The sequence below is a fragment of the Epithele typhae genome (genome assembly GCF_022376455.1).
Source record: "Epithele typhae strain CBS 203.58 chromosome Unknown BXZ73scaffold_60, whole genome shotgun sequence".
NCBI lineage: Eukaryota > Fungi > Basidiomycota > Agaricomycetes > Polyporales > Epitheliaceae > Epithele > Epithele typhae.
This window is the reverse complement of record NW_025954251.1, coordinates 26,242-44,356: the sequence shown is the minus strand read 5'-3', so window position 1 is coordinate 44,356 and position 18,115 is coordinate 26,242. Positions and strand designations below refer to the sequence as shown.

Here is an 18,115-nt window from a genome sequence, read left to right as displayed (position 1 = left end):
CTTCCCCGCCCTCCACGTCCCGCCTGGCCATGTCCGACTCCTCCAACTCCACTGCTGCAGCCGCAGCAGCCGCCGCGGCGGCGGCGACGGCGGCCTTCCCTCACATCCCCGTCGGCGACACTCTCGGCGCGTGGCTCATCGGCGTGTGCATCAGCTACCTGTACGCCCGCCTGTGATTCCACCCCGAGCCCGAAAATTTGACACCTTCGCACGCTATCTCCGCAGGCTGCAGGGCATGCTGTTCCATCAGGCGTTCAAGTACTACATGACCTTCCACAAGGACAGGTGGGTCCTTAAAGCATGGGTGTGTCCATCTAGTCCATATCATCCCTCGAGCGCGCTAATCCCGGAATGGGTTTCTGCAGGTTGCGGTGGTTTTGTGAGCATCTCGTCTCTCTCCATCGCGTATGGAGTGCTCACTTTCGCGCAGGGTGCTTGAGACGTTGGCCACGGTGTTGATCACACATACTGCGTGAGTGTCTTGCTTCGCCGATTGTCGGCCGCGCGCTCAATGTGGAAGTTTTCGGGATGCAGATACTTCTATATGGTGACCAAATACTGGGAGCCAACGTACTTCTTCGTCTCCCCGACGGTTTGGTAAGTTCATTTAGACCTGATCCTTTGTTCCGCATCTTGACGCCGTCTAGGTCTCTCAATGTACGTAACCCCGGTAGTTTTAGAGGTACCGATACTCACGCTTCCATCCAGGTCCTCCTCCACCTGCCGTACGTACCTTCTCCTGTGCTGTTCGTCATCGTCCTCAATCCTTCTGCTCCCTAGGCCCTCGCGGCCTTCATCTCCCAGAGGTCCGTCTGAGCTTCCCATATGTTGTCTCACATATGCTCACATCCCGTGCAAAGTTTCTTCGCTCGCCGGTTATGGCTAAGTGAGCCCTACTTTACAAGCCCGGTCGAACCCCACCGTCTCATGCACCGTACCTTTCCGCAGTTGCACCCAAATTCCGGATTCTTGTCGCCGTCGCAGTGAGTGCCTCGTGCGACACCCGCCGGGATCCTTATACTGACCCAGAGTGCCCAGATGGTCCTGATAGCAGGCAACGTCGGTAAGCTCCGCGCTTTGGTCCCTGACCAGAGATGTTCCCGAACTCACCCTCCGCGGAACCGCTCCTCCAGCGTGCTTCTCCGGTGCGTTCCCACATGCGCCGTTCCGCGCCTACGACTGAAGAGTAGACTTGGATAGTGCTGGCGGCGACGATGTTCAGGTCGGCGACACTCTCGGAGTGGCTCCAATACTCGGTGCGCGGAGCCAGGTTGCCTAGACTCGAATCGAGCGCAGTGCTCATTTGCCTTCGCACAGTGGCTCGCAACACTAGGGTCCTCGATCCAAGTGACCGGGGATCTGTCGATCAGCGCCGCGTTGGTGTATACCCTGCACACAAGCAGGACAGGGATCACTCGGTGCGCTGCAGCTCGGTTCGGCGCGTGTGGGTTGTGCTGAAGCACGCGCACAGGACGGACTCGATCGTGGATACACTGATCACATACTCGGTCTCGACTGGTGAGTGCCGTGGTGGCAGGGTTCAGCGCGTGTTTGCTCACAGTCACTTGCAGGTGTCGTAACCTGGTGAGTTGTGGGACGACAAGGAACATACGGCGGAATATGTGCTCACATTGCCGGTAACAGCATCGTCCACATCGTCAACGTCACCTATGTGAGTGCTGTTCCCTCACACGCCGGCGCTCGGCGCTCACATCGCCCCTTCCCCTATACAGTCCGCCAAGGAGCCGGATAACTTCATCTACGCCGCGCTCTCCATCATCCCACGAAGCGTGCGTGCGCCTCCTACTACTTGCTCGTCTACTCGTCTGACTCGCCCTTATAGTGTACGCCAACGCGTTCCTCGTCGCGTAAGCCGTTTTTTCCGCCTCCGCCCCCGGCGCGCGCTCTGACTGCACTCCTCTTGCCGTCCTCCTGCAGGCTCAACTCCCGCGCGTCGCTGGGCATCCTCGGCCAGTCGAACAACCAGTCCAACTCCGTCAACGTCTCGCACGTGCTCCGCGCGCGCGGCGCGACCAACCTCCCCACCGCGGTACGTGTTGTCGCGAATCCTTCTCTGTGCCACACGCTGACCTGCCCCTCTTCTCGCTCTTCCCGCGCCTCCCTCTCCCGTTCACCCCCACGCGCTCACACGACCGGACGGACGGACGGACGGACGAACGAGCAGCTCAGCAACACCGCGGCGAGCAACCCGACCGCGATCGAGCTCAAGGTCACGACGGTGACCGAGACCGACGACTTCTACGACGGCGCGTACGCCGTGTCCGAGCCCGGGCCGCTCGAGGCGCAGCAGCAGCAGCAGCCGCAGCGGTCGTTCCTCGGGCCGAAGCGACACCCGTACGCCGCGGAGGTCATGACGCCGTGAGATCGACCGCGCGAATAGACGGGACTGGTCGGGCGATCTACGTGGAGAGGGAGGCGTGCGTGCACGCGCGCGGCGCAGATCCGATCGAGCTCTGCGTCCCTCAGAAAAGGCACGTACTATGTAACTATGTACATACGATGGTGGCGTGCGGGGGCGCGACACCCGGCCGGTGTTCCGGCTGCGGTTGGTCGCGAGTCGGCCCTCCCTCGTCCCTCGTTCGTGGCCCTGGACTCTGGACGGGCTTCCCGCTATGTCGTGCGCGGTGTGGGCCGTGGCGGTAGAAGCGCGTCGGTCGCTCCGCTCCCTTCCGCTCCGTGCTGTTCAACTTTAGAGCGATTATAATTAATAGAGACAGGACGGCGCTTTCCCTCCCGAGTGCGCGTTGGAAGTCGGAGTCGGCCGCTTTTGGCGGGGGTGTTGTGAGTTCGAGCTCTCGTCACCTGGCGAGCAGGAGAGCGCATTTGGGCGCACTCCCCGGCGGTCGCTGGTTGCGTCGTTCTGAGGAAACTCCAGGGCAACAGAGAAAGTAGACCACGTTCCGTGCCGTCGGATGGCACCGCCCAGTTTGGCGCGGAGCCTGAATATGACATCGCGCTCGGAGCCTCGGCCTGGCCTGAATTGATGTAGCGCGCGCGGGCACTACTGGTGTGACCACTACCACATCTACGTCTCATCGGTCTGCGATCGGCCCTCGAAATCCACCCTGCCGCTCTTCGATGGCCTCAGAACGTCTTCCCATTGAAGTCGCCGAGCGTGCGGACGGACGGACGGACGAATCGAGGAGGGGAGGCGTGCGCATGTGGGGGGACGGGCAGGACGGCGCGGACGGACTGGATGGGGTAGATGGGAGGGACCAGGTAAGCACCAGGGCAAATTCTGACTATGGATGGGTAGAGAGTGGTTTATTAACGCTGTAGAGAGTGTTTGTTGACGCTGTATAGAGTGGCTTATTGACGCTGTAGAGACAGGATTATTGAGACTGTGGAGAGTGCTGAATCGACGGCGGACCGGGGCACGATTTGCAAGAGCGTGCAAGGGCCGCCGCGCATGTCTGGCATCTAAACAACTTTCATTCGAACGTGCTTCTACGTACTACACACCCACGCAAGCCCGCCATCCCTCTCGTCGTGCGCCGGCCTCGCGCGCGAGCACCCGGTACGTCTTTCCTCGCTGTTATCCGCCCGTCACACTCACAAGCTCTTTTCCGCCGCCGCCGCCGCCACGCCCACTGTGACGACGGTAAGAACCATCCACCCGCTCTCAAAGTCTCGTCGTCATTGTGAATGTACCGTGCACACAGAACACTCGTTAGCGTGCAGCAAGATCAAGGTCGTCAAGCACGTACCGTACTCCGCCGGGTCCCCGCGCACATCGACACAACTTCCATGCTCCCGCGGAGCGTACTGAAGATGTACGTATCGCGTGTATCGCCGCGCGCGGCAGCGATAGACTGACGTGTTGATATCAACAGAAGCAACAGCGTCGAGCACGTACCGGGTAGCGCTTGCCAGCGGAACACGGCCAGCTCGTGGTCGCGCTTGCTAGAGCGGCGTGACCACACCCGGTACGCTGCAGGAGAACGAACGGCAGCGTACCGATGCGCGGCAACTGGTAAGTCGATTTCGCCTCGTCTTGGTGCGGGCAATGATTGTTAGTTTGGTGGTGGACAAGCTCAGCACGTACCGGGTGCGCCTGCCAGCGAACCATGGGCAGCGCGTAGTCGCACTTGCAAGACCAGCCTGACCACCGGCCACCGGCCACTGCACCACGCGTTTCCATCGTGCCTCGCGCTGCGGAACCCTCAATGAACGAACAGGACGTACCGGCATCCGCGTACCCGTACCAGCCTCCGTGCGATGATGCGCGACAACGGGTGAGTGGACTGCGCCAGGTCGTCTAAGCATGGACAACAATGGTTGATTCTGAATTAGCGCGACTCGAGGACAGGCTCAGCACGTACCAGTATTGGGTGACGAACGCAGATCGCGATAGCGGTTGCCCGTGCCTTGGATCGTCCGAGAGGAGGATTGGTGAAGGGAGAAGCCGGCGAGCAGGAGGGGCAGCAAGGGGAACGGGTGGCGGCGGAGAGGGCGAGCTGCGCAAAGGGCAAGAGGGAAGGGAGGCCAGGGACAAGGCATTCGACGCCTTTTATGCGCGGTACCCACTCCCGACGGGCGGCACCAGCTGCGGCTAGCCATGGCAGCCTGGTGGTTCCGGCCAGACTCCGATGGTGCAGGCACCAACGCGCGCACACTTCCACAGCGCTAGCCCTTTCAGGTACGCAATTCACATTCTCGGTCCAATCCTTGATTACGATTAACTGCAACCCCAGCACCTACATCCCAACCACAGCCGCGACTGCTAAAGCTGTCTATCAGGTCGCTCGACGCCTCCCTCCCCAGCGGATGCTCCGCCTCCTCCTCGTCCTCCCAAGTGATCTCGCGCTGTGACTTTGTCACCATGCACGACATCCGCCGGCGCCACATCCCGAACTCCACCACACCCGGGTCCCGCCGCTCGTCTTCATTCGCCCGTGTTCCGCGCGGGAGGACGAACGGCGTCGGCGCCGCAAGCCTACAGTTCGCCCTCGCCGCCTCTGCCTCCTCGATGCCCACGCGCTCGAAGCGCAGGTCGCCGCGGTCCCACAGCCTGTGCAGGCCGATGAGCTCGTTCAAGCTCGTCGCGTTTTCGCTCAGGTTGCCGAACTTGGTACCGTGTGGCCAGCCGACGAGGCGCAGCCGGTGCTTGACGAAGATGTGCTTGGCGAACCGCTCCAACGTCCAGCGCATCTCCACCTTCGGGTCGTCGGTGAGCCGGACTGCAGAGTAGGTGCGTACCGTCGGTGTGAGTGCGTGCATGAAGAGAACACCACTCACCCAATTCTCTCTTGAACTTCTTGCGCAGCTGTCCACGGACGAACGTCGTGTGTCGCGTGTATCCGCCCGCACGGTCGAGCGTCTGACTGGTCTTGAAGAACTTGCGCCTGCGCCCAGACATTCTGGACGAAACGGAGCATCAGCGGGCGCTGGGCGGTGCGGCTCACGAGAGGGAACGAACGGAGACGTACTGGTGAGTGACTAGGGTGGGGGAAGAGCGAGCCATGCCAAACGCCGCTGACACGACTATTACTACCAGTTGGAAACCACCCGACAGGCCGTCGTACCGCGTCTGGACACGGCGCGATGGCACGGCGCGATGGCGCTAGTGGACATGAGCCAGGGGTAGTACCAGCTCCTGTCACCCGTTGTCGACTGTCAATTGCGCCGCCTTGCGCGGAACGCTCAAGGCAATCGTCTTTGTATTTGTTCCCGATCCGCATCGCTCACGATCCTATCTGCGCACAGAGCCCTCTGTGATCCCGCTCAGCATACCCGCCTCGCCCCCGATCCTATCCCCGCGTTGAGTACGCTCGACGCGTGTCCTGTGGATGTGCGCAGCCCGTGTGCGCCAGGCTGTTCCCCTGGATTCCAAGTGAGTGCGAAGATGTCATGCAAATCCTATCCGAAATCGTCTCCGCCTGGCACAGCGCGTCCTGCACGCAACGTGTCTGTGGATAAGTCGATCAGCAAGTCGTTTCGCTCGGGTCGCCGAGGTCCGTGAGTACATGTACGATGTCGCGCTGTTGACCCTCGTGCGCCACGCCGCAGACACGTTCCAGGCTGTCCTTACGGCTTCCAGACGGAGGAGACCCACGTCAAACACGGCGGCAGTGGACGCCCCCGGTGGGTAAACATCCACTGCAGGGACAGTGAGTAGTTCATCAGTCGCCCATATCGCGTCTTTGACTCGCCCTGTTTCGTTTCTTGCCGTGACACCGCGCAGACGTCGGTACCGCACCAAACACAGCGCGACGGCGGGCGGCGTGCTACGACCTGCAGGTCTGCGCGCTCTTTTGTGTCACCCCGCGCTCGCTGACCCGCGCGATCTCTTTCTCCCGACAGCATTGCGACGCTGGCACGGCCTTCGAGCGCGTGTCGGGCACAGATGCGGACGTCAACCTCGACCCCGCCGTCTTCACCGATCCCACACCAGAGTGCGGGCTCGACGAACTTGCGCACCACAACGATTGTGAACGCTGCGCAGCGCCGTTCTTGTCCCGGGACCGACATGGTGCGCGGCCGTCAACGTGCTCTGGTTGGCGGGCGTGTGTGGGTGACGGTTTCGTCTGGACGCCTCGCACCGAAGCTGCGCACCAGGTGTTGGGTATTGCGGACTCGGCCCACTCCGCAACAGTTCCTTGCCAGGTGCGTCGCTCCAGCGGTCTCTTCTAGCACGAAGCGTCTGTTTCGAGGCCCAGACCACGGTGAAATAGATTTTCTCGATGACGTTGTGCGTGCCGTGTGAGAGCAGAAGCCTCAAGATGAAGCACCGGGTGATAGGACACGCGAGGGAAGCGTCGCTCAGCACCAATGGGCGGGTGGAACACCAACTTTGCACGCACCATGTTGACCCGGTCAAGCTCCCATCCACCTACATTCACCACACTGTGCGCAGCTTCGCGCCGATGAATGAGCACCTCCTGCAGAACACCCAAGTCGGAGCTCTGAGAAGTCGTGCCTCCGCGGACACGCTGCCAACCGAATCAGATGGCACGGAGATTGCGCACACCACGTCTGTCTCCCACGTCTCGCACGAACGGCGCCGTGCAGGGCTCGAGCCAATGTAGACTGATCCGCACACGGGACGCGCGGCCTGCTTGACCGACGACGCGAAATGAGAGCGTGATGGACCGCTCTTACGCCCAGGCTGTCACGCCGCGGCGACGTGCGCCCAGCCCACTCCGTGGTAGCGATTGTCATGCACGCTCGTCATTCGGCGCGCGGTCTCGGATAGAACACACATCGAGTACATTGAGTACGGTACGAGGCGGATGCCGGTACCTTACTAGCCTCTTCGGCATCCGTTCCTGCGCTGAGCCTCCGTTGAACGACGAAGTGGTGTGCGTGCTATGAAGCTGGGGAGTGTCAGCGTGGTGGCAGCACGTACTTGAGAGGCGCACCGCCCGCGGCGGCGAGTGCGGCGGGGAACGTGTTGTGTGCGATCGAGGGCACGGTCGAGGACGTGTGTCACCCCGAGGGACTCGAGGAGCGTGGCACGTGCGAGAGACGAGACGGCAACGACGGGCGTATGGCCGCTCAGGCGGCGGTCATCAGCTGCACGCGATCGCGCGACGAGCTACAGGCGGTGTTTCAGGACAAGTCGAATCGCGTCGAGACCACACCGGGATAGAACCAGTCCAGAGCCGCTGCTGGGTCAATGAAATCGCGTGTCGAGAGAGCGGTGTGGATGAGGACGGCCTCACGCTAGCCTTCCTGCGTGGGCCGTCAGGTGTTCACGATCCTACTTGCAGCCGTTCAGTGTCGGTGGGCACAGTTCGCTCTTCGCGACTGGATCGAGGAGGTGGCCGTCCGAATACGCGCTGCGTGACGCAATACATCAGCGCGCGCATGAAGCGGACATGCCCAGGCGCGATTCACAAACCTTTTCAAGTTGCGCTGAAACCTACAGACGTATGGGCCAGTTCCTACAAACGTCGCCGGCATACGTTCCGTGTCGCACACTGCACCGGTTGCGACCCAGGGCCAGCAGCGTCCAGCTAGGAATCGCAGGTCGAGTCGGAGGTCGTTCCCGCACGGCTGTGGCGCACGAGACATCGCCCTCGGGTCGAAAGGGCGAGCTGGTGCGCTGATCACGAGCGTCGGCGGAGGTCGGCGGCGGGCACGCACACATCCGGCACCATCAAGCGGGCGTGTACGGTTCTGACAACCTCACACGACCGGTTAGTGGCCTAAGAGTGCACGCGGCCCGTTCAGAACAAGTCGAACCGAGTCGAAACCGAGTCGAAACCACGCCAGGATAGAACCAGTCAAGAGCCGCGCCTGGGCTCAATGAAATCGCGAGTCGAGAGAGCGGTGTGGATGAGGACGGCCTTGCGCTCGGCGGTCCTGCGTGGGCCGTCAAGTGTTCACGATCCTACTTGCGGCCGTTCGGCGTCGGTGGCACAGTTCGCTCTCCGCGACTCGATTCGAGGAGGAGGCCGTCCGAGATGCGCTCTGCGTGACGCAATACATCAGCGCGCGCATGAAGCGAACATGCCCAGGTACGATTTCACAAACCTCGCTGAAACCTACCAGACGTACGGGCCAGTTCCTACAGACGTTGCTGGCATGCGTTCCGCGTCGCCTGTCACCACACTGGTTGCAACAAAGGGGCCAGCGGCGTCCAACAAGAAATCGCAGGTCGAGTCGGAGGTGGTTCCCGCACGGCCGTGGCGCACGAGACATCGCCCTCGGGTCGAACGGGCGAGCTGGTGTGCTGATCACGAGCGTCGGCGGGCGTCGGCGGCGCGCATACACCCGTACCATCAAGTGGCGTGTATGGTTCTGACAGCCTCACACGACCGGTTAGTGGCCTGAGAGTGCGCGGGGCCCGCCGTTCTGGCCACGGTAAATGCAGGAGACGTTCACGGACGCCGCGGAACGAAACGGCAGGTCCCGTCCCATCCGCGAGTGGGCGAGTGCAGCGCGAACGCATCCTGCACATTCTCTGCCTGCGCGGGACGTGAGCGTGCACGCAGAGGGCCTGAGACTGGTGTGTGCGTCCTGGTGCGTGCAGGTTAGGTGCAGCCAAGGTACGGACGATCGAAAGGTGACCATGCCGTCTGGCGCGTTCCTGCGCCGGGATGGAAGGACGTGGTCAGCGCGGAGAGCGGACGCCGGCAGAACGATGCAATGACAGACGTACGTGATACAATGAAGGGGCGCACCGATGAGCAGGGCGGTGAACGGTGCGCAGCACGGCGTCGACCTGTTCAATGCTCGCTACCAAGCCCGTGGGCTCAAGCACGTCTGACGTCAGCGGTTAACGCATGCCTCGCCATGGTGGAAGCGGTCTCGACCGCGGACGTGGTTAATGCGAAGCCAGCCGCTGACGTCAAGGTACGCGTGGGCGGGCGTGTGCCTGTGTGAACGAACCTCGAGTGAGTGGACGGGAGTTTTGTCATGGCGTTGACAGGCACTCACGGCACAGCCAGGCATGGGCACGGTACGATGGAAACAGGGCGCGGACGTGGGCGCGGAGGTCGGCGAATGCAAAGAGCGGTGGGAGGCGGATGTGGATAAAAGCACGTACTCGAGAGCCGGGACGGCAGCTTGCTCCGGTGCGAGATGCCCGCGTTGGTGTCGGTCGCCGATATGCTGGCCGGGCAGAGACGTTCTGGTGAGTGCGCTTTACCGCGTTGCGTACGAGTGCTGACACGATGTTGCACGTGGCAGGATCCGGGAGCGGGGCGGGAATACGCTGGTACGTTGGACGTCTGCTGAGGAGGTTTCGTCACTGACGGCAGCATTCTTGTGTCCCCAGGGAGAGAAAGAGGAGGTCTGGAGACGAAGTGGCGGAGAGGGGATGGGTTGAGACGGGGCGTGGCTGGCGGTCGGAGGTGGCTGTATGCACTCCGATCGGTCGAAGCGACGGGCAGGCGAAGGGCGGGTGGCAATCGCAGGCGTCACGGTCGTCGTGCTACTGCTTGGGATCATCGCGGGCGTGGACCGCGATTTCTAGCTAGAGACATGGTACGTCGTCCATGTGTTCGTGCGTTGTGGACGGTCGCGCGCGCCGCGGAGGGCCGAGCGCGATGCACGCGTAAGCGTCCATAGCGCGGCTGAACAACGAGGACGAGCACCACAGATGGGACAGCCAAAGAGATGTCGCGTCGAGGGAAGCACGGTACCAGTGTCCAGGTGCGTGCAGTGCAGACGGCACGGGTGAAACGCGGTGGTGGAGAGGCGAGCTCTGTGGCAAGTGAGTGTGCCGAGCGTTGGTGGTCGAGCACGACCTGCAGCTGGTACAGCGGGGGCGCCGTCGAGAGGTCGGGGGAGCCTGCAGGCTGTCGAGCGAGGTTGGGTTGAAGACGGTGAGGCCCGCCAAAGGAGCGGCCGCCGGATGGTGGCGAGTGGTCGCTGGTCTGCGCTTCAGCACGCTGAGGAGGTGTTCGCAGCGTGGACGAGGCTGGACGTACGAGGTCCGGGGAGGGCGGGACAAAGGGACGGACGCGGGAATCTGTCGAGACAGGTGGCTGTATGCGGTTGACCGGACGCCGCAAGACGCGCGGGCGGGACAGCGCGAAGCCCAAGGGGGTGGATGTATGCGCCACGGCGAGAGCGCTCGGGCGAGCGTGGCGGAGGAAAGCTAGCGCGAACGGGGATGAGTGTGGCGGAGAGAGAAGAGAGCTTGTCGCTGCACCGGTACCGTGGCCAGCATGACAGCTGGCCTTTGGGTGAGGCGTTGCGACGCGTCCTGGCCGTGTCGCTCACGGTGCGCGCTGGGACGGCACTCGAGCGGGCGGGGGCTTGATGGGCGGACGCACTGGATGGCGCAGGAAAGCAGGCCGAGTGCGCAGAGCGACGCAGCCCGCGTGTGCCGCACAGCTCGCCGCGCGTCGCTGCCGGCGCTCGATCGCATGCCCCAAGCGTATGACGTCATAGAGTTACCGTCGATGTATGCGGGCTTGCGGGCTGCCACCAGAGTCAGGATCCAAGTGACAGTCGAGGAGAAAAACATGAAGCTGGCGACTCACGGGGCGAGTCAGCGGACCCGGTCCCAGGCGCTGGCCGGTCGACGTCATCGGGCGTGAGTTGTCGTGGACGGGGACGTTCGAACGCGTATCGACTCGCGGCAGATACCCGGCAAAGTCTCCGCCCGTCCCGGCAGAATCAAGCCCGAAACGAGAGTGGTGTGGATCTGATCGCAGATGGCGCCCATAAGCGCCGGGGCGTCGCACGCACGCCAGACTCGGACTCGGAGGCTTCGTGAGCGCGGCGGCTCAGCGCGGCTGCCCGCTGGACGCGCTTGGACGCGACGCTCATTTGTTTGGGTTCAGGCCAGAACTTAGAAGCCGGGCCTCCTCCCCGCCGCATCCCCATCAGTGACCCCGGCCGTCGTTCTTCCTCTGCTCTACTCACAATCCCTCATGCCTCAGTCCGGCCCCGCCTCCTTCCCCGCCCTCCACGTCCCGCCTGGCCATGTCCGACTCCTCCAACTCCACTGCTGCAGCCGCAGCAGCCGCCGCGGCGGCGGCGACGGCGGCCTTCCCTCACATCCCCGTCGGCGACACTCTCGGCGCGTGGCTCATCGGCGTGTGCATCAGCTACCTGTACGCCCGCCTGTGATTCCACCCCGAGCCCGAAAATTTGACACCTTCGCACGCTATCTCCGCAGGCTGCAGGGCATGCTGTTCCATCAGGCGTTCAAGTACTACATGACCTTCCACAAGGACAGGTGGGTCCTTAAAGCATGGGTGTGTCCATCCTAGTCCATATCATCCCTCGAGCGCGCTAATCCCGGAATGGGTTTCTGCAGGTTGCGGTGGTTTTGTGAGCATCTCGTCTCTCTCCATCGCGTATGGAGTGCTCACTTTCGCGCAGGGTGCTTGAGACGTTGGCCACGGTGTTGATCACACATACTGCGTGAGTGTCTTGCTTCGCCGATTGTCGGCCGCGCGCTCAATGTGGAAGTTTTCGGGATGCAGATACTTCTATATGGTGACCAAATACTGGGAGCCAACGTACTTCTTCGTCTCCCCGACGGTTTGGTAAGTTCATTTAGACCTGATCCTTTGTTCCGCATCTTGACCGCCGTCTAGGTCTCTCAATGTACGTAACCCCGGTAGTTTTAGAGGTACCGATACTCACGCTTCCATCCAGGTCCTCCCTCCACCTGCCGTACGTACCTTCTCCTGTGCTGTTCGTCATCGTCCTCAATCCTTCTGCTCCCTAGGCCCTCGCGGCCTTCATCTCCCAGAGGTCCGTCTGAGCTTCCCATATGTTGTCTCACATATGCTCACATCCCGTGCAAAGTTTCTTCGCTCGCCGGTTATGGCTAAGTGAGCCCTACTTTACAAGCCCGGTCGAACCCCACCGTCTCATGCACCGTACCTTTCCGCAGTTGCACCCAAATTCCGGATTCTTGTCGCCGTCGCAGTGAGTGCCTCGTGCGACACCCGCCGGGGATCCTTATACTGACCCAGAGTGCCCAGATGGTCCTGATAGCAGGCAACGTCGGTAAGCTCCGCGCTTTGGTCCCTGACCAGAGATGTTCCCGAACTCACCCTCCGCGGAACCGCTCCTCCAGCGTGCTTCTCCGGTGCGTTCCCACATGCGCCGTTCCGCGCCTACGACTGAAGAGTAGACTTGGATAGTGCTGGCGGCGACGATGTTCAGGTCGGCGACACTCTCGGAGTGGCTCCAATACTCGGTGCGCGGAGCCAGGTTGCCTAGACTCGAATCGAGCGCAGTGCTCATTTGCCTTCGCACAGTGGCTCGCAACACTAGGGTCCTCGATCCAAGTGACCGGGGATCTGTCGATCAGCGCCGCGTTGGTGTATACCCTGCACACAAGCAGGACAGGGATCACTCGGTGCGCTGCAGCTCGGTTCGGCGCGTGTGGGTTGTGCTGAAGCACGCGCACAGGACGGACTCGATCGTGGATACACTGATCACATACTCGGTCTCGACTGGTGAGTGCCGTGGTGGCAGGGTTCAGCGCGTGTTTGCTCACAGTCACTTGCAGGTGTCGTAACCTGGTGAGTTGTGGGACGACAAGGAACATACGGCGGAATATGTGCTCACATTGCCCGGTAACAGCATCGTCCACATCGTCAACGTCACCTATGTGAGTGCTGTTCCCTCACACGCCGGCGCTCGGCGCTCACATCGCCCCTTCCCCTATACAGTCCGCCAAGGAGCCGGATAACTTCATCTACGCCGCGCTCTCCATCATCCTCACGAAGCGTGCGTGCGCCTCCTACTACTTGCTCGTCTACTCGTCTGACTCGCCCTTATAGTGTACGCCAACGCGTTCCTCGTCGCGTAAGCCGTTTTTCCGCCTCCGCCCCCGCGCGCGCGCTCTGACTGCACTCCTCTTGCCGTCCTCCTGCAGGCTCAACTCCCGCGCGTCGCTGGGCATCCTCGGCCAGTCGAACAAACCGTCAACGTCTCGCACGTGCTCCGCGCGCGCGGCGCGACCAACCTCCCCACCGCGGTACGTGTTGTCGCGAATCCTTCTCTGTGCCACACGCTGACCTGCCCCTCTTCTCGCTCTTCCCGCGCCTCCCTCTCCCGTTCACCCCCACGCGCTCACACGACGGACGGACGGACGGACGGACGAACGAGCAGCTCAGCAACACCGCGGCGAGCAACCCGACCGCGATCGAGCTCAAGGTCACGACGGTGACCGAGACCGACGACTTCTACGACGGCGCGTACGCCGTGTCCGAGCCCGGGCCGCTCGAGGCGCAGCAGCAGCAGCAGCCGCAGCGGTCGTTCCTCGGGCCGAAGCGACACCCGTACGCCGCGGAGGTCATGACGCCGTGAGATCGACCGCGCGAATAGACGGGACTGGTCGGGCGATCTACGTGGAGAGGGAGGCGTGCGGCACGCGCGCGGCGCAGATCCGATCGAGCTCTGCGTCCTCAGAAAAGGCACGTACTATGTAACTATGTACATACGATGGTGGCGTGCGGGGGCGCGACACCCGGCCGGTGTTCCGGCTGCGGTTGGTCGCGAGTCGGCCCTCCCTCGTCCTCGTTCGTGGCCCTGGACTCTGGACGGGCTTCCCGCTATGTGTGCGCGGTGTGGGCCGTGGCGGTAGAAGCGCGTCGGTCGCTCCGCTCCCTTCCGCTCCGTGCTGTTCAACTTTAGAGCGATTATAATTAATAGAGACAGGACGGCGCTTTCCCTCCCGAGTGCGCGTTGGAAGTCGGAGTCGGCCGCTTTTGGCGGGGGTGTTGTGAGTTCGAGCTCTCGTCACCTGGCGAGCAGGAGAGCGCATTTGGGCGCACTCCCCGGCGGTCGCTGGTTGCGTCGTTCTGAGGAAACTCCAGGGCAACAGAGAAAGTAGACCACGTTCCGTGCCGTCGGATGGCACCGCCCAGTTTGGCGCGGAGCCTGAATATGACATCGCGCTCGGAGCCTCGGCCTGGCCTGAATTGATGTAGCGCGCGCGGGCACTACTGGTGTGACCACTACCACATCTACGTCTCATCGGTCTGCGATCGGCCCTCGAAATCCACCCTGCCGCTCTTCGATGGCCTCAGAACGTCTTCCCATTGAAGTCGCCGAGCGTGCGGACGGACGGACGGACGAATCGAGGAGGGAGGCGTGCGCATGTGGGGGGACGGGCAGGACGGCGCGGACGGACTGGATGGGGTAGATGGGAGGGACCAGGTAAGCACCAGGGCAAATTCTGACTATGGATGGGTAGAGAGTGGTTTATTAACGCTGTAGAGAGTGGTTTGTTGACGCTGTATAGAGTGGCTTATTGACGCTGTAGAGACAGGATTATTGAGACTGTGGAGAGTGCTGAATCGACGGCGGACCGGGGCACGATTTGCAAGAGCGTGCAAGGGCCGCCGCGCATGTCTGGCATCTAAACAACTTTCATTCGAACGTGCTTCTACGTACTACACACCCACGCAAGCCCGCCATCCTCTCGTCGTGCGCCGGCCTCGCGCGCGAGCACCCGGTACGTCTTTCCTCGCTGTTATCCGCCCGTCACACTCACAAGCTCTTTTCCGCCGCCGCCGCCGCCACGCCCACTGTGACGACGGTAAGAACCATCCACCCGCTCTCAAAGTCTCGTCGTCATTGTGAATGTACCGTGCACACAGAACACTCGTTAGCGTGCAGCAAGATCAAGGTCGTCAAGCACGTACCGTACTCCGCCGGGTCCCCGCGCACATCGACACAACTTCCATGCTCCCGCGGAGCGTACTGAAGATGTACGTATCGCGTGTATCGCCGCGCGCGGCAGCGATAGACTGACGTGTTGATATCAACAGAAGCAACAGCGTCGAGCACGTACCGGGTAGCGCTTGCCAGCGGAACACGGCCAGCTCGTGGTCGCGCTTGCTAGAGCGGCGTGACCACACCCGGTACGCTGCAGGAGAACGAACGGCAGCGTACCGATGCGCGGCAACTGGTAAGTCGATTTCGCCTCGTCTTGGTGCGGGCAATGATTGTTAGTTTGGTGGTGGACAAGCTCAGCACGTACCGGGTGCGCCTGCCAGCGAACCATGGGCAGCGCGTAGTCGCACTTGCAAGACCAGCCTGACCACCGGCCACCGGCCACTGCACCACGCGTTTCCATCGTGCCTCGCGCTGCGGAACCCTCAATGAACGAACAGGACGTACCGGCATCCGCGTACCCGTACCAGCCTCCGTGCGATGATGCGCGACAACGGGTGAGTGGACTGCGCCAGGTCGTCTAAGCATGGACAACAATGGTTGATTCTGAATTAGCGCGACTCGAGGACAGGCTCAGCACGTACCAGTATTGGGTGACGAACGCAGATCGCGATAGCGGTTGCCCGTGCCTTGGATCGTCCGAGAGGAGGATTGGTGAAGGGAGAAGCCGGCGAGCAGGAGGGGCAGCAAGGGGAACGGGTGGCGGCGGAGAGGGCGAGCTGCGCAAAGGGCAAGAGGGAAGGGAGGCCAGGGACAAGGCATTCGACGCCTTTTATGCGCGGTACCCACTCCCGACGGGCGGCACCAGCTGCGGCTAGCCATGGCAGCCTGGTGGTTCCGGCCAGACTCCGATGGTGCAGGCACCAACGCGCGCACACTTCCACAGCGCTAGCCCTTTCAGGTACGCAATTCACATTCTCGGTCCAATCCTTGATTACGATTAACTGCAACCCCAGCACCTACATCCCAACCACAGCCGCGACTGCTAAAGCTGTCTATCAGGTCGCTCGACGCCTCCCTCCCCAGCGGATGCTCCGCCTCCTCCTCGTCCTCCCAAGTGATCTCGCGCTGTGACTTTGTCACCATGCACGACATCCGCCGGCGCCACATCCCGAACTCCACCACACCCGGGTCCCGCCGCTCGTCTTCATTCGCCCGTGTTCCGCGCGGGAGGACGAACGGCGTCGGCGCCGCAAGCCTACAGTTCGCCCTCGCCGCCTCTGCCTCCTCGATGCCCACGCGCTCGAAGCGCAGGTCGCCGCGGTCCCACAGCCTGTGCAGGCCGATGAGCTCGTTCAAGCTCGTCGCGTTTTCGCTCAGGTTGCCGAACTTGGTACCGTGTGGCCAGCCGACGAGGCGCAGCCGGTGCTTGACGAAGATGTGCTTGGCGAACCGCTCCAACGTCCAGCGCATCTCCACCTTCGGGTCGTCGGTGAGCCGGACTGCAGAGTAGGTGCGTACCGTCGGTGTGAGTGCGTGCATGAAGAGAACACCACTCACCCAATTCTCTCTTGAACTTCTTGCGCAGCTGTCCACGGACGAACGTCGTGTGTCGCGTGTATCCGCCCGCACGGTCGAGCGTCTGACTGGTCTTGAAGAACTTGCGCCTGCGCCCAGACATTCTGGACGAAACGGAGCATCAGCGGGCGCTGGGCGGTGCGGCTCACGAGAGGGAACGAACGGAGACGTACTGGTGAGTGACTAGGGTGGGGGAAGAGCGAGCCATGCCAAACGCCGCTGACACGACTATTACTACCAGTTGGAAACCACCCGACAGGCCGTCGTACCGCGTCTGGACACGGCGCGATGGCACGGCGCGATGGCGCTAGTGGACATGAGCCAGGGGTAGTACCAGCTCCTGTCACCCGTTGTCGACTGTCAATTGCGCCGCCTTGCGCGGAACGCTCAAGGCAATCGTCTTTGTATTTGTTCCCGATCCGCATCGCTCACGATCCTATCTGCGCACAGAGCCCTCTGTGATCCCGCTCAGCATACCCGCCTCGCCCCCGATCCTATCCCCGCGTTGAGTACGCTCGACGCGTGTCCTGTGGATGTGCGCAGCCCGTGTGCGCCAGGCTGTTCCCCTGGATTCCAAGTGAGTGCGAAGATGTCATGCAAATCCTATCCGAAATCGTCTCCGCCTGGCACAGCGCGTCCTGCACGCAACGTGTCTGTGGATAAGTCGATCAGCAAGTCGTTTCGCTCGGGTCGCCGAGGTCCGTGAGTACATGTACGATGTCGCGCTGTTGACCCTCGTGCGCCACGCCGCAGACACGTTCCAGGCTGTCCTTACGGCTTCCAGACGGAGGAGACCCACGTCAAACACGGCGGCAGTGGACGCCCCCGGTGGGTAAACATCCACTGCAGGGACAGTGAGTAGTTCATCAGTCGCCCATATCGCGTCTTTGACTCGCCCTGTTTCGTTTCTTGCCGTGACACCGCGCAGACGTCGGTACCGCACCAAACACAGCGCGACGGCGGGCGGCGTGCTACGACCTGCAGGTCTGCGCGCTCTTTTGTGTCACCCCGCGCTCGCTGACCCCGCGCGATCTCTTTCTCCCGACAGCATTGCGACGCTGGCACGGCCTTCGAGCGCGTGTCGGGCACAGATGCGGACGTCAACCTCGACCCCGCCGTCTTCACCGATCCCACACCAGAGTGCGGGCTCGACGAACTTGCGCACCACAACGATTGTGAACGCTGCGCAGCGCCGTTCTTGTCCCCGGGACCGACATGGTGCGCGGCCGTCAACGTGCTCTGGTTGGCGGGCGTGTGTGGGTGACGGTTTCGTCTGGACGCCTCGCACCGAAGCTGCGCACCAGGTGTTGGGTATTGCGGACTCGGCCCACTCCGCAACAGTTCCTTGCCAGGTGCGTCGCTCCAGCGGTCTCTTCTAGCACGAAGCGTCTGTTTCGAGGCCCAGACCACGGTGAAATAGATTTTCTCGATGACGTTGTGCGTGCCGTGTGAGAGCAGAAGCCTCAAGATGAAG

At 62.2% G+C, this 18,115-nt stretch overlaps 4 protein-coding genes across 4 annotated transcripts; 2 read left to right on the top strand and 2 right to left on the bottom strand.

The window, feature by feature from the left end:
• Nucleotides 1-29: 29 nt before the first annotated feature.
• BXZ73DRAFT_105050 (uncharacterized protein) lies at nt 30-2,383 on the top strand (the record flags this gene model as incomplete). Its single annotated transcript, XM_048016113.1, has 20 exons — nt 30-160; nt 226-304; nt 366-379; nt 431-472; nt 535-597; nt 648-657; nt 709-729; nt 781-806; nt 861-886; nt 949-983; nt 1,039-1,063; nt 1,134-1,145; nt 1,201-1,256; nt 1,318-1,418; nt 1,472-1,518; nt 1,572-1,584; nt 1,645-1,672; nt 1,734-1,794; nt 1,844-1,868; nt 1,939-2,383. 20 exons carry the CDS (start codon nt 30-32, stop codon nt 2,381-2,383), a joined length of 1,260 nt encoding a protein of 419 aa, XP_047874069.1.
• Nucleotides 2,384-3,330: 947 nt separating this feature from the next.
• BXZ73DRAFT_80433 (uncharacterized protein) lies at nt 3,331-5,380 on the bottom strand (the record flags this gene model as incomplete). The annotated part of the gene is made up of 7 exons (XM_048023281.1): nt 3,331-3,441; nt 3,729-3,833; nt 3,878-3,952; nt 4,067-4,143; nt 4,207-4,279; nt 4,723-5,201; nt 5,260-5,380. 7 exons carry the CDS (start codon nt 5,378-5,380, stop codon nt 3,331-3,333), a joined length of 1,041 nt encoding a protein of 346 aa, XP_047874068.1.
• A 6,023-nt stretch (nt 5,381-11,403) lies between these two features.
• BXZ73DRAFT_105048 (uncharacterized protein) lies at nt 11,404-13,752 on the top strand (the record flags this gene model as incomplete). The annotated part of the gene is made up of 21 exons (XM_048016112.1): nt 11,404-11,534; nt 11,600-11,678; nt 11,741-11,754; nt 11,806-11,847; nt 11,910-11,972; nt 12,024-12,033; nt 12,085-12,102; nt 12,158-12,183; nt 12,238-12,263; nt 12,326-12,360; nt 12,417-12,441; nt 12,512-12,523; nt 12,579-12,634; nt 12,696-12,796; nt 12,850-12,896; nt 12,950-12,962; nt 13,024-13,051; nt 13,113-13,170; nt 13,224-13,248; nt 13,319-13,420; nt 13,560-13,752. The coding sequence occupies 21 exons, from the start codon at nt 11,404-11,406 to the stop codon at nt 13,750-13,752; spliced, it is 1,104 nt and encodes a 367-aa protein (XP_047874067.1).
• A 1,185-nt stretch (nt 13,753-14,937) lies between these two features.
• On the bottom strand, nt 14,938-16,744 carry BXZ73DRAFT_105047 (uncharacterized protein; the record flags this gene model as incomplete). Its single annotated transcript, XM_048016111.1, has 7 exons — nt 14,938-14,975; nt 15,242-15,378; nt 15,431-15,537; nt 15,585-15,643; nt 15,708-15,842; nt 16,083-16,565; nt 16,624-16,744. 7 exons carry the CDS (start codon nt 16,742-16,744, stop codon nt 14,938-14,940), a joined length of 1,080 nt encoding a protein of 359 aa, XP_047874066.1.
• Nucleotides 16,745-18,115: the final 1,371 nt, after the last annotated feature.